General features: G+C 40.4%; 2 protein-coding genes and 1 non-coding gene across 6 annotated transcripts in view; all 3 read right to left on the minus strand.

Annotated features, from left to right (window-relative positions):
* The window catches only part of nos1apa (nitric oxide synthase 1 (neuronal) adaptor protein a), a 176605-nt gene extending 165800 nt beyond the window's left edge, over positions 1–10805 (minus strand). Inside the window, exons 1-2 of one of the 4 annotated variants that reach the window (XM_044198866.1) lie at positions 10276–10768; positions 9809–9880 (exon numbers count right to left, since the gene is read on the minus strand). In XM_044198866.1, the coding sequence (XP_044054801.1) occupies positions 9809–9880; positions 10276–10380 (177 nt within the window). In that variant the 5' untranslated portion in view covers positions 10381–10768. Of the gene's footprint in view, positions 1–9808; positions 9881–10275 lie in introns of all 4 variants that reach the window. The other 3 variants (XM_044198867.1, XM_044198868.1, XM_044198869.1) reach the window with 3 other exon arrangements.
* A 7015-nt stretch (positions 10806–17820) lies between these two features.
* trnah-gug lies at positions 17821–17892 on the minus strand. Its single transcript has one exon. It is a non-coding gene; the product is annotated as a tRNA-His (tRNA).
* A 1268-nt stretch (positions 17893–19160) lies between these two features.
* Positions 19161–23061, minus strand: LOC122878025 (fetuin-B-like). Its single transcript, XM_044200319.1, has 7 exons — positions 22605–23061; positions 22277–22390; positions 21948–22026; positions 21251–21417; positions 20705–20818; positions 20079–20213; positions 19161–19612 (listed from the first exon to the last, which is right to left on the minus strand). Exons 1-7 carry the CDS (start codon positions 22800–22802, stop codon positions 19355–19357), a joined length of 1065 nt encoding a protein of 354 aa, XP_044056254.1. The 5' UTR covers positions 22803–23061; the 3' UTR covers positions 19161–19354.
* Positions 23062–24721: the final 1660 nt, after the last annotated feature.

Here is a 24721-nt window from a genome sequence, read left to right on the forward strand (position 1 = left end):
AACAATATCTCTGAGCTCAGGGTAGAAAAGAGAAAGGGCTTGAAGTACACAAAGAGATGCTTTACAATGTTCTTCAAAGATATTCATACATGAAAAAAAAGTTTAACAAGAATCTTTACTGACTTCAAAACAGCAGGGAGGGGGACAAACACAATATTCTTCAGGAAGAGAAATCTGAGATCATCTTTCCAGACAAACCCCTCCATCACCATTTCCTGAATTCATGCTTCAAAATGACTTTCTTTACTGAAAAACAGATTTCCAAATTATACACAGGTGCTAGACAAGCAGGCCACTTCGTGTGCTGATGTGCCACAGACTGCATGATTTTCAATAGACCTCTGGTCTTCATTCATGTCTGAAAAATGTGGTGATAACCTTTATAGACTAGCAGATGCTCCCGCTATCTAGTTTCTACTGTGAGGTGCAATGCAAGACTGTCCTTCCCGATTTATTTATTTTCTAAATCCTTCCATTTTTTAACAGATATCAATTTGTCTGTTTTCTAACGAAATCTTACATGGCTGAAATAATGCATTTTTATCTATTTTCCCCCTTGAGCTCGGATTTGAGGCACAAAACACAAACTGCCAGTTGAGGTGACCCTTTCTCCACTTTTTTCCCACTGTCTGTTTCTCTATCAACAGCATTTTGCTTACAGTTTCTGTCACAGTACACACAGGGAGCACACCAAGCTCTAAATTTTTTTTGGATTTTTGCTATGTTGTTGGGGGTTTGGCTACAAAGCAAAGGATTGATCATAACTCTTCTAGAATGTTAATAAGCAGCAGGTGAAAGATTAATGTATTAGTCGGTCAATGGGAAAGTATTCAGCAACTATTTTGATAACAGATTAATCGTTTGAGTAATTTTTTTTAGCAAAAAGTATTTGATGGTTCCAGCTTCTCAAATGTGAGATTTGGGCTGCTTTTTCTTATCTTACATTAGAGTAAATTGAATATCTTTGGGGGTTTGTGGGTCGGTAGCTCATAAAAGGAAATTTGAAGACATCATCTTGTTCTCTGGGAAATGAGGATGGAAATGTTTTACTTATTTCTGATGTTTTATAAACCAAACAGTTAATCATAAATCAGGTTAATTAGCAGATTAATCCATGATGAAAATAATCATTACTTGCAGCCCTAATTGATTGATCAATCATATTGTACATTTGCTTTGCTGTAATTATTCAGAGCAGCACATCGCCATGTCAAAGGAAACAAAAAAACCTCCCAAGTTATTTCAAGTTGGGAAAAGTCGAGCTAACTGAAGAAGTTAGACACAATCATGGGGATGTGTGAGGACAAAGTCATCGATGTGCTGCTGAAGTTAGTTTGACCTGGATACACTTTACCCATTAGAGTCTGCATCCAGTTGAAGTAATTTTAATGTTAATATTGACCAGCTGGACTTCTTCAGTAGCTCATGTCTTTGTAACAGGAAGCTAATATCAAGGATCTGTAAAGCACGCAAGCATTGTTGAGAGCAAACAACTTTTTATTAACCAGTCAAACAACTTCTGTTGACAAGCTGCACAAATTCTTCAGTGTCATCCAGCGGATGAGAATATTCACCCAAATGACGCTGTTACCATTTTCAGTTCAAAATCAAAATGTGACCCACTTATTGCGAGTAATTTTAGGCACCCCACGACAAATGACACACAGAACCCCTGCTGGACGGGGTTAGTGATTTAGGATTACAGGATTTAACTCAGGGAATGAATAACCTCTTTAGTTTTGAGTGAAGGGCATCTTCATTCAAAGTACCATGGACATCGTTCTCCGTACCATGCAAGGAGAGTTACATTAGTCAAGAACAAAAAAATGATACCAAGTGTGTAATTGAAAGAGTCCTCCAGCAGTTTAGTGAGCTTTACACTCCTCTACCTGAAGACACTTCATGTGATGGTTTATAATGTGTTTAGGTAAACTGGGAGGGTTGCATGTGAGCGTGTGTGAGGCAAGTACAGACAGAAGCAGCCTAAGAAGCATGTGTGTTTCCTCTGACCTGACATGACAGTGTTACATCTGCAGCGTTATTCCTCAGAGTGATTCAGCCTCGTCTGTTACTCAGATGTGTTTAACAGACAGAGCTGCTACTCCATTGTTGCTGTGGTGAGTGAGGACAGTACACAGGCATGTATCGAGAATGGCAGCCAAGCTTAATAAACTGGGATTGGCTGAGTTTTCGTGTGGTTTTTGGCCACAATAATTGTGGCTATGAATATATTTTTCAGCAAATGCTGGTTCTTCAAAGATGCTTTTTCTGCTGTAACTTTTTTAAATGGATGAAACCACTTTTCGGGGAGTTTTAGAGTAAATTAGTTACAGTGCAACTTTATGGTCATCTACTTTTGTAAATAGGATCACACTACAAAAATACCAGTCACCCAGAGTTCTCACTAATTAACTATTCTCACTAAGTCATTCCTGTGATGAATAATTGTAAAGAGGCTGCAGAGTATGACAATGTGCTGATGAAATGCAACAGCAGCATAAATAAATGAGGTCCTTTTTTCTTAATGCAAGAAATGTCTGCTGAAAAGCACATATATTAATCTGGGTGGATTAACTGGACAGGGATTGAGCCTCTATATATTGTTAACATCAATCAAACTAAGGCAGGTTAACGCCAGAAGCCACTAATTAAAAGCAGATATTTGAGACAATGGCCAAAATAAACAACAATACAGATATCATTTTCACTTTATTATCTATTTATGATTGTCACTTAAACATTATCATCATCTTTTTTCCTCATTTATTTATTTCATTTTTGTGATTATTTGTCATTCTCATGAACTACCCACTGGTTCTATATTAAAACAACCCTGTGAAGACTTTTAAATAAGGATGCCATCATAAATTCCAGACAAAGCCAGAACAGTGGAGTGGTGGGACAGTTCTTAAGTAAATACAGCCACCGCTAGCCTACATTATGAGTGTAAATACTGTAAGTGTGTATTTTTTTGTGCACACAGTAGATAGAGCATAATATGCAAAGTCTAAATCAAAGGCACTAACAACCATGTAATTACTTCACTGAGTCATTTAGCTTAGCTGGAACAGGTAATAGTGTTGCCTCAACGCAATGATTACAGCTAGTTCATGTTAATGTGATACTGTATTGATCCCTACAGGGACAATTTGGCAAGATGGATGAATTTAGTCGTTGATATTTAATCATTTGAAATTTCAGAAATTCCTTGCAAAAACTCTTTTTCCAAGGTTTTATCCTTGTCGTGATGAAAAGGCCTGTGTGGACCTGTATAAGTATCACATAACACGTACTGCTGAAACAATTACCCTATAAATCATTCAACTGACAAAAAATTAGGTGCTGACATATATGAGTTTTAAAAACTGATCACTCCAGTCATTTATCAAGTAAAAACATCAAACATTTGCTTGTTACAGCTTGTTTTTTTAAAATGTGAGGATTCTTTTTGACTTTTTCCTTGTTAACATCCCTATAAATCATTTACCTTGACAGTTGGTTAGAAAAATAATCATGTTCATCAGTTTTCATCGGTTTCAACGCTAGTAAGTTAAGAGTCATTTATTTTTGACATTTTGAATTTGCTCATGTTATTACGCAATGACTCATCATTAAAACATTAATATGCTGCATCCTGTCCATTTCTGCACTCCATATCTCACTACACTGTACCACTCAAGTGTTAAGACAATAACGGGACACTAAAGTGTAAAATGAACCCAGATTAATGAACTCCCACTGTGTTTTCTTACCACCAGTTAATTGTTTGGTGTTTAAAAGATGCCCGGTGAACCCACAAAGGTCCTGGTCCACACTGTTCAGCCTGGCAGCTGGAGGGATGGACAAAGGATTTCCATTTCTCTCTTTTTCCCACTCCAGCACCACCACTGTGCTCTTTCAGTCTCCTCAGATGTCTCCACAGACACACCTAATCTTCTCATCCCATGCTGCTCCATCTTCTTACGGCCAGTTAACCCAGCAAAGGCAGATTAATGAGAAATTAATCCCTTTAATTCACTGTAAAGGTCTCATCTCCTTTTAACCAGATAAGCTGCTACCGGTCTTGCCAGTTGGTGATAATAATAAATTTAATTTATAAGGACCTTTATATTACACAGCATGTTCGTCTCAGTGTGGACTTCAGCTGACAACAAGAAAAAAGCTTGTTCAATCCATATCAGATGGTTGACATCATTTATCTACAGTTCTTTTATAGCTAAAACATGGAGAACACCAGAACTGGTGCTGAAATGATTAGTCCATCAATTGATTTGTGTGTTGACAGAAAATTAATCAACAATTTTATTAATCAATTCACCTTTTAAATCATTAATCAAGCAGAAATGTCACACATCTCTCGTTTCAGCTGCAAAAATTCTTCTAAAAAATGTGATTTGCATTTTTACTACTTCACAACAATTAATTGATCAAATAATCACAAAAAACAATCACAATCATAACAAAAATAATAATAAAGAACGAAAATAATCGAGAGTTGCAATCTTAAAACAGAAAAGGGAACAATTCGCATACACCAAGTGAATCTTAAATTGTTTCTCCATCTGTGATAAACTATAACTATTATCTACTAACTAAACGTGTGTGTGTGTGTGTGTGTGTGTGTGTGTGTGTGTGGGGTTGACAAACTACGCCAGATCCTGCAGCACCGCACGTATTGCTCCACTGTAGGTGGCTATTTCCTGCTTTGCCATGTCATTAGTTTGTTATCAGCCACTGGCTTACAGGTGACTCATGCACACAATGAACAATGACACCATACATCAACCGGTTGCCTGGCAACCAGCATAGCTCTGACTGACTCTGCAGAAAGAGAGGCTGATAGAAATCTTGGAAACGAGCAGACACTGTGGGGAGCATCATTTTACAAAACTTTCTTTCAGAAACTCCACAAGGCATCAAAAGTTACATGAAAGTGCAAACTAGAAACTAGACTATAGAATCTGTGCTTCATTGTCCCTGAAGTTCTTTTAAAATGGTAAGCAAAGACTGTGCTTGATGTAGCCAAAAGCAGTGTCAGAGTTGACTTTTTTCAAAGTGAAGAAGTAAAAAAAAATAAAAAAATAAAAAAAACTTTCTGTGGCTACATTAAGACTACCAAGACTGCTAGACTAAATGACTGAACATCTGAATCCAAACGTTTACATCCACTTCTCGTAGTAACTGAACAGGCATGCTTGAGTGTGGAAAGGCTTTCGAGTGGTCTGGGAATCTTTCTATTCACCATCATAGACTAAAGACCTGTGTCACAAAAACTCTCATATTAATGTAGTCGTAATGTAGTCTACAGTGTCATTCTTTAGATGTACCTGTGTATTCCCGCTCATTCAACAGACAGAGTAGAGGTCTCTGATCTGTGCCTTTACCATGCTTTGTCAGCAAACACTTCTCCAGTACTTTCTGGATCTGCTTCACAGTAAAAACATCCAGCGGTTTAGGGAGTAAAAACAATAATTTCTCTAACTAAAGCCTCTTTTTTTTTTGTTGCTTCAATCCTATATAAATCAAGACCACGATATTGATTCACAGTGTTTTGGTTAAACACCCAACTCAAATGGGAGCAAACATTGTGGGAATTCTAGGCAATTTTATGACATCATAAAGGTCATTTCTGCCTTTTGGTTTCTTTTCTTACTCAACAAGGATTGAATAAAAAGGTGGAATCCGTTTCTGAATCGGAATCAAAAGAATCGGAATCAAAAGAATCGGAATCAAAAGAGCTGCATGATATCTCTTTCACCAGAGAGGGAACTACACCAGCAGGCTTATTTCCATCTTTTCTGCTTCCATCAGTGGAATTAATGGACATTCTGGTCAAAGGTGCTCTCACCTTTGCTCGTGCAGTGAAACGCCGGAGGAGAGGGAAGCGTGCCGGTGCGCTTGTGCACCTCTGTCAGCGTGAACTTTGCACACCGTTACTGGGAATATTTCTCTCCAACGTGCGCTCACTGTGCAATAAACTGGATGAACTTCAGCTACTGATGAGGAAAAACATAGACTTTTATTCATCTTCTGTTTTACACTTTCCGGAGACGTGGCTGTGTGGATCGATACCGGACTCTGCGCTGCAACTGGCAGGCTTCCAACTCTTCAGAGCAGATCACAACACAGAACTTTCCAGCAAAACGAAAGGTGGAGGTATCTGTTTTAACATCAACAGTGGCTAGTGTAACGATGTGACAATGATTCAACAGCACTCTTCTCTTGATCTGGAATAATTATTCCTAAACTGTAAACCCTTCTACTCCCCGCGTGAGTTTATTTCGTGCATGAGTTCACAGAGGCTGTGACATCATACATCAGCTTCTGTGAGGACTGCTGTGCACCATCACGCACCAGGGTGAGTTACAACAATAACAAACCCTGGTTCACAGCTAAACTCAGACAGCTAAGGTTGGAAAAGGAAGAAGCGTTCAGGAGTGGAGACAGGGACAGGTTTAGTGAGTCAAAGTACAAGTTTAGCAAGGCTGTGAGAGAAGCTAAACAACGGTACTCGTCGAGAGACTACAACACCGGTTCTCAGCAATCGACTCTAGAGGGGGGGCTAACTACAAACCTAAGCCCCCCCACTCCATTAACGACTCGCACCTGGCCAACCAACTGAATTAGTTCTACTGTCGCTTTGAGAGACAATGGGACAGTCCTGACACCATCCCCCGTGAATCCATCCACCAGCTCCAGCCCACATCCCCCACCTCAGCAGGGGCCTGGGCCTTTCCACAACTGCCCACCCCAGAGGCTCCACCCTCCCCTACTGCAACAATGACTCTCTCCATCCTGGAGAGGGACGTCAACAGACTGTTCAGGAGGCAGAACCCCCACAAAGCAGCTGGACCAGACTTTCTCTCCTTATCCACCCTGAAGCACTGTGCTGATCAGCTGTCTCCAGTGTTCACAGACTAACACCTCACTGGAGACATGCCATGTGCCAGCCTGCTTCAAATCCTCCACCATCATCCCCGTCCCCAAAGAAAACCAAGGACTGCTGGACTTAATGACTACAGACCCGTTGCCCTGACCTCTGTGGTAATGAAGTCTTTTGAGCGCCTTGTGTTGTCCCACCTCAAAGCTATCACAGACCCACACCTGGACCCCCTGCAGTTTGCCTACAGAGCCAACATGTCTGTAGACGATGCAGTAAACATGGCCTTCCACTTCTTCCTCTAGCCCCTGGACTCCTCAGGAACCTGCACCAGGATCCTGTTTGTGGATTTCAGCTCTGCCTTCAACACCATCATCCCGGCCCTGCTACAGGACAAGCTCTCCCAGCTGAGTGTGCCTGACTCCACCTGCAGGTGGATCACAGACTTCCTGTCCAACAGGAGGCAGAACGTGAGGCTGGGGAAACATGTCTCTGACTCCTGGACCATCAGCACCGGTTCCCCTCAAGGCTGCGTTCTTTCCCCTCTGCTCTTCTCCCTGTACACCAACAGCTGTACATCCAGTCACCAGTCCGTCAAACTCCTGAAGTTTGCGGATGACACCACCCTCATTGGGCTCATCTCTGATGGGGATGAGTCTGCCTACATGTGGGAGACTGACTGTCTGGTGACCTGGTGCAGTCAGAACAACCTGGAGCTCAACGCTCTTAAGACAGTCGAGATGGTTGTGGATTACAGGAAGAACCCGCCGAGAAGGTGACTGGCTGTAATCTTCCTTCCCTCCACGACCTGTATGCCTCCAGGACTCTGAGGCGAGCTGGAGAGATTGTGGCTGACCCTCCCACCCCAGACACAAACTGTGTGAGACACTCCCCTCACGCCACAAAAACAGTTTCTTTCCATCTGCAGCTGGCCTCATCAACAAGGCCCAGGACCCCTACTGACACTGACTCTCATCCCCCCCCCCCCACCGAACCTAAGAAGTGTCGAGGAAAAGTGGCTAATGCTCCGGATAAAAAAGAAACTCGACGTTCAGAGGAAGGATTATAGTCCAAAAAAGAAACGATCGGCGGTAAAGACAAACACGGACATTGGTGTAGCTTTAGCTTTTCCTCGCCAGAGAGCACAGAGAGAACGATGAGGGCAGACACAGAGGTCATGTTGCTGCTCTTGGACAGGTTGGTAAAATATTTAGAGTAGGCTATGTAGCTATTACATTTACTCTACCTAAATAATGGATTATTGTCTTGGAACTGTGGAAATGTCTCTGTATTTCTGTAACTATTTCTGAACACGAGCCTGGGGAGAGCTCACTGTAGGCATACATCATAAGCACGCGTCAACAGCGTTTGTGTAATTACTCTCACTGCCAGAAGGGGGGGACAAAAGTTCCGCACTCTGGCTTTAAGGTTGCTTTGGCTTACTTGCTACTCAAGTAAAACAAATGCCTTCTGAGCTACTCCAGCAGTCCCATGCTTTCCAGTGTGACCTCCCTTCCAAGTTAGATACCTGTGGTTTCCCTCCATTGTGTTCTCAAGCCAATGTCAAACCACTTTCACACTGGAGGGGCCAAACCAAAGCCTGTTTCCCTGCCAACAACAGCTGCCATGGTAGCACACTGGGAGGTCCACTTTGTAGGAGCGGGTCACTTCCCTGAAAAGGGCAATAAGAACATTTTGCAACTTATGCTCAACAGTGTGTACACACATGTATATCAGAGAGGGTGTCCCGCTGGAATGAACCTCATCACATAACAACACGCACTTTAAGACTGCACTCCGACTGCCACTGACGCTGCTAACCGACAGTCAGTTTAATAGAAAATGGCAGTTGCTTGAAATAAAATGTCAGGAAAAGTGAACTGATGATACATTAATTCCTTATAACCCTTATTTTACCCTGCTGTTTTGCCAAGTTTTGCTCTCCCCTTAAAATCATTAAGTAATAAAATACAAACAAAATGTGAGCTTATCCTTTACTGTGTGTGTGGGTTTGAAGAAATCATCTATTAAACACTATACACCTACCAGTTCATCACCACAATCCTCAAATACCTCTACACCACTGGCACAACCTATTAGGTTGCTAAGCAAACCGCTGCCAAGCTGGCAGACACACTGATTAAGATTAAGTCTACTTTCTGGAGCTGAAAAAGCTGTAAATCTTAGGTTTACATAATAGAAAGCGGGAGAGAGAGGGGGAGAGATCACACTCCAGTGCATTGCTTCAAAACAGTGACAGAGCACATGGGAGACCAAACCTCCCGCCAAGTAAGCCGTGTCCGAGACAGTACAAAGTCTGCACGGTTAAACGCCAACGTGCTTTCATACCTTCTATGTCTAAATGATAACACTGTAATTGTGTGTACAATCATCTATTTAACACATCTTTATGCCTCCTTTTGGAGATTTGTCATGCCATTCTCTGGGGCTCCAGAGGGAAAGGTCACCAAGTAGTCCGACCATTATTCAAATCCTCATTTCGTGCATTTTGCATACAATTATATATAGTATATTTCACAAATCAACTGAACAAATTTCTCTACCAGTGCTAGTGGGCAAAATCCCCCAAAGCAACATTACACTTTAACAATTATGGTGCTCTTTTCATTTGGCATCAGAAATAAAAACCAAACCACAAGCACTTTTGTAGTGTTTCAATTCCTCACATTCTTCCATCAAAAATAGCTTCACCAGGGAGGACAGTCAACCAATTCAAAAAGTTGACGCTTTCCTGATATACAGTAAGTTGCTGTTTATTCAAGCATACATATGCCAAATGTAGCAGTGGACCACAGTTAATCCTAAAACACCCCTTGTCATATTCTACCAGATATGCTCATTAGCTGATGAGCGAGGATGTGAAAAATTGCATAATTTGACAGGGAGTTTTGTCCAGGTTCCACTCACCCTTATCCTTCTCATCGCAGCCACAATCTCAACTCGGCTGCTCGGCCGCGTCACATCCAGACTGCCGATGTACTGTCGTCGGGAAGGTAAATATGACAGGTACAACACATTAATGAAACAATAGTTGGCATTCACTTGATTTTTATTTACTGAAACAGTTCAAGTGTCCATTTAAGTTAATGATTGACTCTGCGCAACTTCGTTCCCTCAACTAGCTAACAACTTGCTTTACTAGCTAGCCAAATCTCTCACAATTAGATTTCTGGCCCCCCCCCCCAAAAAAAGTCGCCAAACGTTATTTCAGTAATCTTGACCAGTTTTGAATACAAAATAGTTTTAAATTTACAGAGTAGACAGGTTGGCTTACGTTAACGAAGACAACGCTCAAAAGCATACATAGACATTAACGACTAACCGAACGTTAACTGGCTATCTATCTACACTTGTACAGCTGCTTGAGAATTTACCTTTGCCTCGAAGTTGATCCCATGCTGGAAAGCTTCCTCGTTGTGCAACGGGATCCTCAAATCATGCCCATCGTCAACGAGGTTGTACTTTGTTTTTCCAGGCATTTTCAAAGTATTTACCTTCCACACTACCAGAGGAACCAAGAGAATATCAAAGGGAAATGAACCGAGTCGAGTCGAGGGAGTAATCCAAGAAAAGACAATTCCAAATCCGGTTAGTAACGTTACATGTTCTCCATCGCAGCAAACTGTCCCAGCATTACAACGCTACTACACCGCCCTCAACAGCGGCCAAGTGGCGGCAACTACTTCTCCAGCCTCCGGCGAACTGCTGCCCTGCAAATATTCACCGTAACAGCTTTAAAAACACATGCAGGAACCAGAAACAGCGACACGCTGGGACAGATGTGTTTTCACGACTTTTCCTGTGGTGAGTGTGGAAGTTGGTTGGGTCCTGCCTCCTGCCCTGGACTATCCCCCAGCACGGAGGGAGGGTGTGATTGGAGGAGTCCGGGGATCCCACCTGTTTCCATTGGAACAGAGGCGCACCGTGGCTCTCTGGAGGAGGGGCTCAAAGTCTGGTACCTGCCCCCTCTCTCCCCTCCCACCCTCCACACACACACGCTCACACACACACACACACACAGGGGAAAAACCTGAATTTCACTCAGGTAAACAAAGGAGTGGTGTCACCTCCTTTATATTCACATTTTTATTATATAAACCTTGGCTTTGTTATTAACAGAGGTGAAACATTAACTTGCAATGTTTTTTAGCACAATATGCATACTAGGAAAATAAATTACCTGTTGGCTATTATATTATAAATGATCAAAGATACTGGCTAGAAGATGAGATGGTAATTTACACTTTAGGAATTAAACTCTAATCCGATGCGAATAAGAAACGTTAATATGGCTTTACAGAAGGGGTTGATGTGTATTAATCACAAACCTCTGCCTCTGAATAAAATAAAAAGAGCAAGGCTACCAACTAGTGGCCATATATGTTAGCACCTATAGAGATATCATAAAAGATGAAAATGTAAGAATAAGAAATTATGATTTCTCTCTTTCAATTTTTCTTTCTCTGGCATATATATATATATATATATATATATATATATATATGTATATATATAATGAAATCCCTGAATTGTTCAATAAAAGGCTTATATGCATTTTTTGTAAAACACTCACCCCTCATAACATATAGAAATGAGTTGGAAAAAACCTGACACAAGGGTATAATCTTACCTTTTTGAAGTTATTTTAAAGCAGAAATATTGTCTCCCCATTTTTTGATCCCATTATTTATACATAACCCTCTTATATTAAATCTTATATATAAACTTAAAATCCCTTAAACCTCTGAGTTTAAATACACGTGTTTTCTAAATTTGTGCTTTTTCCATCATTAGTGGACAGGCTGCTTTAATAATCAAACATTTAAGGACAGACACATAACATCTAAAGCGTCACTTTAGTTTTTTAAGGATTAAATGCAGTTTTCTAACCTTAATCTTAATGTGAAAAATGGCTTTTAGGTAAAAATCAAGGACTTCTATTCATTACTGTATGTAAATCAAAATAGCAAAAGTGACCTCAGATCCTATAAGTTAAAACAAGTATGCTTATACACAAATCACATAGATTAATAGAGGAGATACTGTATGTATTTAACTGTCCGCAGGTCCATTTACATTAAAATGAGACACTGATATAATATTATCAGCCTAAATACAATCCGGTCAAAACATACAATTGATGTTGCCAATTTAGGACGTGTACAATGGCAACATGCTGGTGTTGTTGGTCATTTAAAAAAGATCCTTCACACTGAGCATCCTCAGCACATTCTGTTCAAGCATCTGGAATAAAAGCATCTTCGGTACGAGAGACCTTCCATAAACCACAGTGATATGTGGTCAGTGGACACAGTAGAGCTGTGTTCATGTTTAATGCAGTTGTCATGTTGTATAATGCACAGACCATCTGTGTCGCCCTGCGAGTAAAGAGGCAGCACTCCCCTAAAGGTGGTCCCAGGCGGGGAGGGAAGGGGAAGTGGGGCAGCAGTAATTCACATTCTCACCACCTCTTTGGAAATATATAAAGTACTGCTGCTAATGGTGTCTTGAGGGCTCATACGGTAGTAGGATGATGTTGCATATGATTTACTCAGAATTGTTGTCTTGCTTCACACAAATTAAAACATCATCGTCATTCATCACAATGAATTCCCTCCTTTAATTTCTGAAAGCTGCCTAGGTGATGCATCTTTGAACAGAAATAGTACAAACAATATGAGACTATCTCCAAGCTTTAAATGACTAAGCCTCAGGTTTTCAAGCACAATGTTGACATTGAGGCCCACACAGCACTCATATTATTGCCTCATTTGATTCTATATGCAGTATTTTGAAGGATATTATCTACATAAGAGCTGCTGTGTTATGCTATTTTTCTTTAAAAGTCCCTGAGGTCACGACCACCTTGCTCTCATGACAGCAAAACAGCTAGATGGCAGACAAGAACAGCTGCTGTCTCTGCATGAGGAATTATTGCTGAATACAACCAATTCCCCTCTCAGGGACCCTGTGTGCTCTTAAGGCTCTTTAAAAAGGATAGAGAGCAACCTAATCCCTGCCAGGTCTTCAAATACATGTTGATCTGTTGATTAGGGCTTTGGCTTTTAAAGCATATGCTTCCAACATGAAGTAGGTTTGGAGATCAGTGCACAATAACAGCATGGTTCCTCTTAAAAGCCAAAAGGTAACATGTAAGGCTTTCACAGCCACATAGCAAAAAAAACAACAACAACAAATGGCTGCAATACTATAGTCTCTCTCTGCAGAGAACTGACAGACTGGGTGAGCTATACCACAAAGCTTTCTACAATCTGGGCAGACCTCTGCCTGCTAGTATGTCATGGAGTTAGTTTCTACACAATACCAGTAATCCTACATAAGACAGTGTGTGTTACATGTATTGGACACGTCAGATGTAATGATGTGTTTGCCCTCAGGTGAGGATATGGTAAAATTGTAACTGTTTGAGGTGAACTGCGTTAGGCCTAACACCGGTGACCTGTCTAGGGTGTACGCCGCCTCCTGCCCAATGCATGCTGGGATAGGCTTCAGCCTCCCAAGAGACTCAACAGCACAAGTGGTTTAGAAAATGGATAGCTGCAGTTTTAAAGCTGCTGTTCACAGGTGTCTGTGTTTACAAGTGGCATAATCTCAAAATTTCTAATAGCATCCGCAAACCCTCAAATTTGGTATGGCAGACCTAAAATGCATCATTTGCTATCATTTAAAGATACATTTTTACATGATTATAGCATCTTTCCAAGTAGAGATTTTGGACACTTAATTATCATTATCATTTTGCATCATCACTGACAGATGCCCTCAGGTAAGGATATGGCAACTGTAATTTTCACATCTATAAAATGTTGTTAGCAGAAAGCACTTTTTTCATTCCATTGCGGAATTTTTGAGGGCAACATAAAGTGGATACATTTATACACTCAGAATTCAGACACGCAAATAAAATGGTGGACAGTAAATGTAGTACACTCAATAGTAAATTGGAAGAGATTTTGTTCACATCCTTAGATTATTTTCACACTAATCTATTAAGAGCTATTTCCTCCGTCCACACTAAGCTGGTATTTTTCACATCCAAAAACAGAATTTTTTGAAAATGCTCTCGAGTGGATTAATCTGAACACACCAGCTTCATCTTTCAGTGTGAAACAGAGCTTTGGTTTTCTTTTGGTGCCAACTCCACTCAGTGTGAGGTCAGTGTGTCAGCAGGAGCCCTGAAGCTTGGATACCTTCTCTCTGGCATCTCTCTCAGCCACAAGCAACAGCAAGCACACACACAAATGACTGTGTGTGTACAAGACTGTCTGCGCACAAGTATGCACACGTCAGTGCGCGCGCACACACACACACACACACACACACACAGCCTTACACATCTTGAGGGTCTCTTAAGCTGAATTAATAATGGTGATTTTCAAAGAATGTGGGGCACACAACTAGAGGAGTAGATCCACTTCTCCTAGGAGCGTTTTAGTGAAGAAGACAGACAAGGAGGAAAGCAGTGGGACAAATGATGACAACAATACATGTATAACTGTGCCTGAAGCTGTGTTGCAACATGGAATATTAACAGAACAGAGAAATTGCAGCTCACACTCAGGGGTGCCAACAAAATCCATTATCTACGTACATACAAGGCTCTTGTAAACCAGCGTTAATTGAGTAATGTGCTCAGACAGCAGTTAAATGACTCTTTGTTGTGTTAGAAAGCTGAGTATACAGTCAAAAAGGAACATGTTCAGCATAGTATTCATTTGAATACTTTCATTTCCAGTCATGTAATTAACACGGAGTGTTTAGATGGCTCCGATGTTTGGAAAAGAGGATCTCTTCATGGAGATGTTTGGTTAAATTAGGCTTACAATGACTCCAGAGGGCTCAGTAATAACCTTATAGAAGTGCAACCAACACCTACTACACACATAATATTGCAGTGCTTATTTAAACTATTTTAATGCTTTGTTCATGACTTTTCAGTACATCTAACTCATGTGGCATACAGAGCAGCACTTCTCATGGTGGCGCTAGATGAAAAGTCAGGGGATCTGTAAAGTCAGTAGGATTTATCTTCTGGGCACCATGAATGTGCAACATTTTATGGCAATCCATCCAGTAGTTGTTGGGATATTTCAATCTGGACTGAACTGGTAGACTGACCAGATGACATTGCCATCACTCATAAACTAAAGTAAAAAGTCCTGGTATGAAATGGCTTTTTTAAACAGTACAGAAGCAATGAAAAAGTCCAGTGGTTCCCAACCTTTTTGACTTGTGATGCCTTAAAATAAAATAATGTCTACTTGTCATCCCTCATCACATGTTAAGGTCTTAGCGTGGGATGTGAGCACTTTAATCAAAGAAAGATTTTCCTATTTCAATTATTTCATTCAAAGGATTTTTACAAGCCTCAAAAGGTGAAAGTATCCAGTATTTCTCAAGAGAAGATAAAACATTTTTGAGGAAAAACCTTAACAGAAGTATCTGATAAGCCCTCAAATTTCTCTTGAGTCCCCCTGATCGTCTCAACCCCAAGTTTGATAACCACTGAAACAGACTACTGACCATGGACCAAATACTGTATATATCAGGAACTGAACTGACAAAATGTATGACAACACCATACACCGAAGCCCATCTCATGTTTTTCTCTCAGACACTGCCTGCTTTCTTCACCTATTACACATCAGAAGGAAGTAACATTTTAAATGTTACATCAGTATGTTTAAATCATGACTCTCCGTTGCAGATTGATGGCATGGTTATGAAGTGAAAACAGAAGTAAGGGTGACACCATGTGGACACATTATGAAGTGCAGAACAACTTCTTTAGCCAAAATAATCTATTTATGTAAATTTGCAATGGAAATTCACATAAGAAAGACAAATATGCATTTGCACAAGCAGATCTCTAAGTTGTATTTTTTTTAGTGTGAATTACTTCTACAAATATGATCAGTGAAATTGTCTGACAGAAGTGAGTAAAGAGGCAGTACAGTTTCCTTGAACAGCATGTGGGAAAACTGCACAATGTTGAATGAATTCACAATTTCATAATGTATCCTCTTTATTGACTGGTATGTCTTATAATTTCAATACATTCATTTTATTGTGCCCAGAAAACATACTTTAAGTAGGACTGATGACGGATATTTTCAAGCAACGGCTTATCTCTTAAACTACTTGATACATCATGATTTAATTTTAAAATTTAAAAGAAAAGAAAACATGTATTTGAACATTAGAAACAGATGAAAGTGGCTACATCTATGTTGCACTGCCTTTAATTAATCACATTCAGAGAACAATGTCAAGAGCACAATACAACACTTACTGTGTGAGCTACTGCTCTGCGTTTTCTTTTCCTTGGATCGCTCTGTGTTGTGTAACAGTAAACATTAGTCACTTTGTCTTTGTTGCTTGGCTGCCAGAGGACTCTTTTATGAATGAGTAAATTAATTTGTATTCAACCAGCTTCCCCTGGAGACTGAGGTCCAAATATTTGTTCTTCTCCCGAACTGTTTCACATTCTCTCAGTCTACCGAGCACATTGTGTGCTTCGGCCTTAACAGGCCTATGAAACTGTCGCCACAAATCACAGCAATGCTCTTCTGTTGTGGGCCTCTTGACTCAGTCCGGTGCCTAACACACAGCAGTAAACCTATCGAGGGCAAGAGGTGTGATCCATTTTCAGTCTGATATACAGGCCAAGAAGAAAAGTCTTGATGAGATATGTCTGCACACACACATAGAGAGTGATTGAGATACACACAATAACTCCACCATACCGTTTCATCACTTGTTCCTGTTGTTTTCTTTCTTTGGAGTATGACAAACAAGTGGAAAACTGGACATTATGTGAATTTTATGTGAGTAAGCTAGACACCCTGTGTCAACCATGCAATTTACTGAGGGCTCATAGTGCCCTGGGATTTCTCTCTTTTTCCATTTCCTGGGGCCCTTGACCCCCAAAAGCACATTTCTTTGTCTTTTAAAATATATATATATTTTACTTTATGTACTCATAATGTCTGTAAAGCAAAGACACACTCCAATTCTCCCTTTTTGAGTAACTGTACCTTCAAGGCCAAAATCAGATTGATGACATGATGACGTCTGCAGTAGACGTCTGCTGATGTTTAGGTCTGGGGGTCGTGGAGTTTTTCCTGCTAGTCATGAACCCAGAAGTGTGCATGTACATGTCATCATCTTGGAAAACTGGAACATCATCAGTGTTTTTACACTTTACTGTGCCTGCGTTCTTGTGGACAACGCTATTACACATCCGAAACCTGTTCACTAAAGCCGATATGGGTTGACCTTAGATTAAAGTGGTTTCTGAATGGCAGTCAGTTTACATGCTCATTCAGTGTCATTTTTTCAACTGCCATCTTCACTTGAGAAGACTGTGACTGCGACTGTGATGCACTTTTCATGCTGTGTTTGTTTCTTACTTTTAATCATCTTCAGCCTATGCATTGTGCTGGACTCATACTGTGCAGGCCTCATAGGTGGAAAAAGTATTCAAATAATTTACTTAACTAAAAGTTGCAATACTATAATTTAAGTCCTACATTTAGAATTTTAGTATTATAACAAATGATGTTATTAATTACATTAATATAGTTTATATTTTAACATATTCTAATGTTGTAGCTGGTCTATATGCTGCTAAATACTTTTATATATATGTAGAAGTACTGTATCTAGTAGTGGAGCAGTAAAACGTACAATATTACATTGGAGCAAAAGTAAAAGAAAGTGCCTCAGCATTACATTGTTCTTAGGCAATTTAATTAATTTGTGGCACCTTCTCTGCAGTTGTGATTACTTGTTAGCAACAGGTTCTTCTAAGCCTGAAGTGAAATATGTTTTGCAAAGCAAACGAATACCTTCTTGAATGACACTGGACAGGAACCGAAGTGGCCCCCTCAAAAGGCTGCCGTGACCCGGATTCGAACCGGGGTTGCTGCGGCCACAACGCAGAGTACTAACCACTATACGATCACGGCGAGCTAGACAGGAGACTGCCGACGAAACGAAGACACCTGACTGAGATCTGCGTGTAGTGACAGAGGCGACGTGTGTTACAGTGTTATCATGTTGAGCTAGAATTACTCATACAGCCCAATCCTACTCATCCCCGCTCAGTGTGCGGGTCTCAACTGAGCTTTCTGTTTCCCCACAAATGTAGTTTAAACCGTATGAAGGTTCATTTCGAATCACAAAAATATCAAAATATGCATGTAAACAGTTGAAAACGTGTTTAAACAGTTGTAGCCTATCAGCATTTATATCATCAGCAGTGTTGATTCAAGTCACACTGGGTGGGAAAGGGGTGATAAGGTGGACATAATATGATTTTTTAAAGCCTCACACCCTGATCCGCGTTAACAACCCCAGCTGTGTCACACAGCCAATACAGATGCCCCAGACTTTCCCCACCTCACCAGTCCTTGTTGGACATGATTTTACATAACTATTTTACCTACTCAGTTCAATTTCATTGAGGCAGAAAGCTTAATACTGTACTTTGAATAACACTAAATATGTAAAATCACAGCAAATATTGTTAAATGGGTTTTCACTTTCAAAGGTTTGAAACAAAACAGAATACAAAAAAAAAATCAGCTGTCAGTTGATAAGTCAGTAACCGTAACACATCTGTACTGTACACACTCTACACAAATCTGATAATTTAGTATCTGTCAATCTTTGGAAAATATATTTCTGAGAAATACACCAACAAATCCTTTATAATAATCTACAAAGCATGAGTCTGACACTGTGGGACCCCCCCTCAAATAAATTTGACATTTTGGCAAATTGGCACCATTAAAAGTATGCCGAATAAGCTGTTAGCAATTCCTGTTTGCAGTAGCACTGGATTACTCTGATGCTGAAGAAAACTTAAAAATGTGATGATTCTCAGGCAAGTTCAGGAGTGATAAGGAGTCGTTTTTCTATGACTTCTAAGCAGATTCACGGACGTTTAATCACGGATTATCTTTGCCTCACGTGACGTCTCTCTGTCCGTTTCCCTCAACTCTCCTGCGCCCCCCCCGTGTAGGCGTGCCTCACAGTTTGAAAACCTCATGTACAATGTATGTAATACAATGTACTATTCCAGTATGTGCAGTGTAAGTAATCTTTTATGATCAGTTAAATGATCATTAACTTAAGTTACATTTTTGAAATGTCTCCACAGAACCCTGTTCAGATATATTTGCATAACCTGCCAAAGAATTCTCATGTTATGCCAGAAAATGATACAACTTCCTGTTATGTAAATGCTTTAATCAAACAATCACTGTAATCTGATTATTTCCACAGATTATTGTGGGTATAATTTACTGCCTTACTACCATATATTACTTCTAGGTTGCAATTTCTTGTCTTTCTTAACTAATTACAACATGCAGGAAAAATGTAGCTGAATAGCTGATCAAAGATCAACCGTCCTGGTCCGGCCAATCAGAGCTTGAGTTTGTCTAAGCCCAGATGGTGTCTGTGCGGTCCGGGGCAGGAGCTGGCTGCTGGGGAAAATCTGAGAGGAGCAGGCTGATCCACCACAGTCCCGAGGGAGCCCCTTGGCTTGGAGACAGTGAGGTCTGAGCTGGGTGTGACGGAGTGCGTGTGCTCATGGGGGTGCAGGTGTGTGTGATTGTCGTGCTGATGCCCCATGTGCACCCCATGTGCTTTTGCATGGGCCTGCTCCTCCACAGCGGCAGCCTACAGAGGAAGAGGAAAGAGAAAGATAGAGTGTGGCTCACTATTTCAGCTTCTACTGACCTCAGGAAACTGTAAAGGAACAAGTTGATGTCAGTGGTGAGACTGTACCATAAAACTCTCTCTCTAAACAGCAAAAGCACTGTAGAGCTGCAGAATTGGATGGTATTTCTCTGTGTGCTCATCATTATAAGCGACCCTTTTCACTTTATACACAGTGTTTGATTCAGTGATCAAATAAACTATATTGATTACTGGAACTTTGAAGAAATCTAAAAGCCTTCATAAATCTAAATTTCAGATATCCTGACATCAGAGATGCCTCTGATATCAGGATGTCTGAAATTTAGATTTATAGATTAATAGATTGGTAGAAGAATTAGTTTGTTGTTTATGTCCATTTAAAATTTTAAAGATCAGATACATTAAGTCCTATTGTGTGGTGCATAAGTGCAGTTGAAGCAGGTACCTGAGGTTCGTAGATCTCACACTTCACCTCTACAGGCCTCTGATTCTGAAATGAGCTGTCCTTCTTTCCGACAGGGAGTCTGATTTCAAACTGGTCCTCATGGGCCTCGTGTGATCCCAAACAGAAGCCTCTATGCTGCGAGAAAAGAAAATCAAGAATAGCTGAGCCTGGATTTACAACTTGTGGCGGCATCGTGTTTAGAGCCAGAAAAGATTCTGCAATGGAGTGGAGTATGGGTGGAACCAAGGTGGTGTACACAAGCAACAACCACCACAGCGAAGACAAGACACATAAAAAGAATTTAAATAATGGCAATAAAAGAGCATTTGAGGCCTTAAGTTCTTTTGGGAATTTACACAAGAGTGAAAATACAGACTGAATAAAATCTACATTTTGTATTTCCATTTCTAGGGAGTTCTTGGAGCGGTCTTCCATCAATACGGCTTTTTTTAAAACAAGCATCTAACAGCCAGACTGTATTTCAGGCCAATTTCACATCCAACAGTCTTGTTCAGCTTTAGACTGTGGAAAGCCCTGTTTGAAGAACTTGTGCTGAGTAAGTGCAGTAAATCATATATTGAAACACCCTAAATACATTTGTGTGTGTGCGTGTGCGTGTGACTCACAGCAAACTGACAGTCCATAGGTGGGCAGTTGCTCAGTTCATTGGCATCTGTTTTCTTTGAACACACCGTCTCCAGAATGGTGAACTCCACAAAGTACGATGGACCGACAACCCACTGACAAAGCACACAAAGCCATGCATACCCACACCGGTCAACTGCTTACCAAAATAAGAATGATAAAATAATAAGGTTGGAAAGTTTTAGATGTAATATAAAACCAAATATAATCAATCTGATAAAAGTGCCACACACATAACATCAAAACTGTTCCCTGATACTTTTCAAAGTAAAAAGTTGCCACATTTAAGTGGCCAACCCCTTTAAGAGCACAGAACAGTGAAGGTGTAGCCTCAGGTGGACTCAAGTCTAGAAGGATGAACCTGATAAAAACCAACGAAAAAATATCTACTTTGCAACAAGAGCTACATGGTCTGTAGGAAATGTAGTCTGTAGTTAAAACATGAACTCTCTTGTCTGTACACAGAATCTTCACTCGGAACAGGCATCCTTTAGTTGATTACTTGATTATTTAGTTTTTTTCTTTACCTGTGAACTGGCTCTTGTAATGTTTTCCAGAGTAAAGTAGTTGGCCAGGCGGCTCTCTTCATTGAACCTCTGCAGGGAGAGATTGGCTGTCTCCTTGACAACGGGCTCATTCAAGTTGTCAGCCGTGGGACAGTCCGGACACACATCCACCACCGCAGTAGCAGGAACTAAACACAAGAATTAACAGGGTCAAAGGTCAGTGGAATGTAGCTGAAGCAAGGTGTTTGTTGAGGATTCAACCCAGGCACTTTGTATGGTTTACATGTACTCCTAACTCCCAACCTCCATCCTGCAGTATGAACCCTTTCAGCTATGTTCAGCTTCCCTCTGACAGTTTGCTTTATCCAGGTGTGTTTTCCTTCACTTAGCCAAATTGTGTAAAAAAATGTAAAAAAAATTAAAACCGATAGTACTTTGTCAGTGACATATATTTACTTTAATATCCAACTGCAACTCTGCGTAATCACTCATGGATGACATGTTTACTTGCCTCAGGGAGGTATTTTGGGACAGAGCATATATAGAGAAAGAATTCAATGTATGTCAGCATCTCTAATTTCACACCTCACTAACATTTACAAAATCAAAGCGGTAAAGTGCCAACAAAATAGACTTGCAACACTTTCTAGCACAGAGACTTGTGTTTTGGTGTTATCAAACGAATGAAATATGAGTGTAAATGACTCCATCGATCTACCTTCACGAAGTGCACACGAGTAATTTTGAAGTTTGACTTTAGAGTCGACGTAGGCAGATACCTCACATTCTCCATACACCTGAAGGACACAAGCATACAGATGTAAGTATAGATACATGCACATACTGCATAACCAAACTAATAACCAGGTCAACAAACAAACATGGAAAGTGATTTCACACTGAATGGAATTTGGACTTGTGAAAATGATCTAATATTTTAAAAAAGCCTAAATAATTGGGTTGAGGTTAAGCCTGTAATGGCCCACAAATAAAGCAGTCATTGTGTTGATTCTGAAGAGTGAAGATACACCACCATGTGGCACTTACTGGAACATCACCAATATCTCTGACTTCACATTGTTTCCATGGTTTCCTGCTGGTGATGTGGCATTTGGTCTCCATGACATCGATGGTCAGTTTGTAGAGTGACCCACCTTTCTCCTGGACACACACAGACACACACACACACGCACACACACACACACACACACACAGTTAATTTTCTTCGTATTTGCTTCTGGGCTGCTGCCTGCCCATCGACTGCTTCCACCCTCTTTCTGCAAATACTGTTGCACCTTTCAAGATGCAAGATGGTGTACAACCCTGCTCATGTTTTTGTGTGTGCATGTGTGTGTGCACGAGTATTCGCCCTCACCTTTTCAGGAGTGTGAGAGAGGTCATACAGTCTGTTGAGGCTCAGGATGTATCCGTTTGTCCGGTCCTGGTTGATCTGCTCCAGGGCCTCTTCTGCCACCCTCACCACCTCAGGGCTATTGCAGCCTGGAGGGTCTGGCCTGGCTATTCCCTCCTGCTGCAGCAAAGCCAGACACAGGACCAACAGGTACACACTCATCCTCTAACACACACACACACACACACACACACACACACACACACACACACACACACACACACACACACACACACACGCACGCACGCACACACACACACACACAGACTGGATCAAATAAACCCCTAATTTTACCCAACTGAATTACTAAAGCCTAGCCTGGGTAATTTAACATTTAGACTAAGACAGGCCCTGGTCTTTAAATCACCCTTTGCAAGACCTGTTATCCTAGTTTTTCTGGACAGGGTTTGGACAGACACATGTGAGGCTGATGCTGGACTTTCCCCTCTTTCCCAAAGGATGAGCAAACAGCTGCTATCTGCTGCTCTGAAGGCCAATGGCTGGCTCAGACTGACTGAAGGGTCAGAGTGCACTGGGCAACAGGGGAAATTAACTCAAACAAAGAAAAACTCATCGAATACAGTACAGCTAATTTAATTTCTTTAATGTGACAAATTCCATAGAGCCTAGTTTAAAGGAATGCCTCATTGAAAAACCTATTGTATGTTTTGGTTACCAACAATTAACAACAGTGAAACGTTTGCAGCTTGCTCCTCAGCACAGAATGTGAGCTGTTGTCAGCTTGGACTCACAACAGTTACAACAGAACTACGAGTCATGGTGAAATCAAGGATCGAAATGTAGAAACTTTTCAAACGGCTACTTCAGCCACTTCTCCGCTGTCCATATGTTAATTATTTTAACGTATTTTTGCACCTCTAAAATAAATAAAATAAAAATGCTTGACCACATATTAGTACACAAGTTATATTAATGTGCATTATATTTGGAGTGCAAACTACAAAATGTGTCATTATTGTGAAAGCATTTTTTTTTTTTCACTTTTGCAACTTACCAGAATTGCAGTTGTCAGTTATGTGTGGGTGGTGTTTAGGGGCTACAAAGATAATATACATAGAGTGGGTGAGTGTAGTTCATACTGTTCTAGAGCTACTGTTGTTTTATCTGATGTGTGAAAGCTACACAAAGTTAACAATTATTTCTGCCTCTGAGGTAATGTTCGTCTATTAGCAGGAGCCCATAAACTACTTTGAGCAGGTTGGCACCCAATCTGCACCATACTTCAGTGACTCCTCCTTTCATATTCTACACAGTTTTCATATAATGGTTTGCCAAAATTGTCCAGGCTTGGCCTATTACATGTAACAGCCATCATTTTTGAACATATACTATTGCAACCAAATTTTGTTCACCCTCACACTAGGTGGCGCTATGCCAAAATGAAACATTTGAATAGAATAACTCAGTGGTCATGAGTCTAATTCACTTGAGTTTTTGCCATATAATTACAGTATATACAGCATATATATATATATATATATATATCCCTTATATTTTCCAGGATTGAGGTTTTCTCAAAATATCAGCATGCTTGTCTTTTACTATGTAAATTCCAATGTAGATCTGGATCAAGATGCAGATTAAAAAGTTTTCTATTATTCAAATTCAGATGATTCTGTGGCCTGTGGAGGTCTGCACAATCTAAGTGCTTTTTTTTAGTTTCTCACATTCTTATGGAGTTTGTGCTCCAGCTCTGTATCCCTCTTTTCTCTTACATATAGACACAAGAAAGGTCAGAGACAAAGAGGCTAAGTTCAGAACGGCAACAATACAAACATTACTTGATGCTCTGAATCAGTTTGAATATGATTAAAAAAGAAAAGATTACTGTTAACTGTAAACTTTAAATGCATTAATTACATTATGTACTGTAGGTAACAATGTACATTGATATTATCCGGGAAAAGAAAAAAATACATTTTATTTTGGTGTACTTCAGTTACTGTCAGCAAATTAATAAAACAGCCACTTCTCACGGTAGATAATGTGTTGTTTAGAAAATCCATCTGCTGCTTGTCATGTAACCACAAGCTTTTTAAAGATTATTTTCATGCCGTTTT

This window comes from Siniperca chuatsi, linkage group LG6 (genome assembly GCF_020085105.1).
Source record: "Siniperca chuatsi isolate FFG_IHB_CAS linkage group LG6, ASM2008510v1, whole genome shotgun sequence".
NCBI classification, from domain to species: Eukaryota; Metazoa; Chordata; class Actinopteri; order Centrarchiformes; family Sinipercidae; genus Siniperca; species Siniperca chuatsi.

Coding starts and splice junctions, on each gene's coding strand:
- LOC122878025 (XM_044200319.1), bottom strand. CDS start 22,802: ATGAGTGTGTACCTGTTGGTCCTGTGTCTGGCTTTGCTGCAGCAGGAG. Junction 21,418..21,947: donor CTCGTGTGCACTTCGTGAAG/GTAGATCGATGG, acceptor TCTTGTGTTTAG/TTCCTGCTACTGCGGTGGTG. Junction 20,819..21,250: donor TTACAAGAGCCAGTTCACAG/GTAAAGAAAAAA, acceptor GTGCTTTGTCAG/TGGGTTGTCGGTCCATCGTA.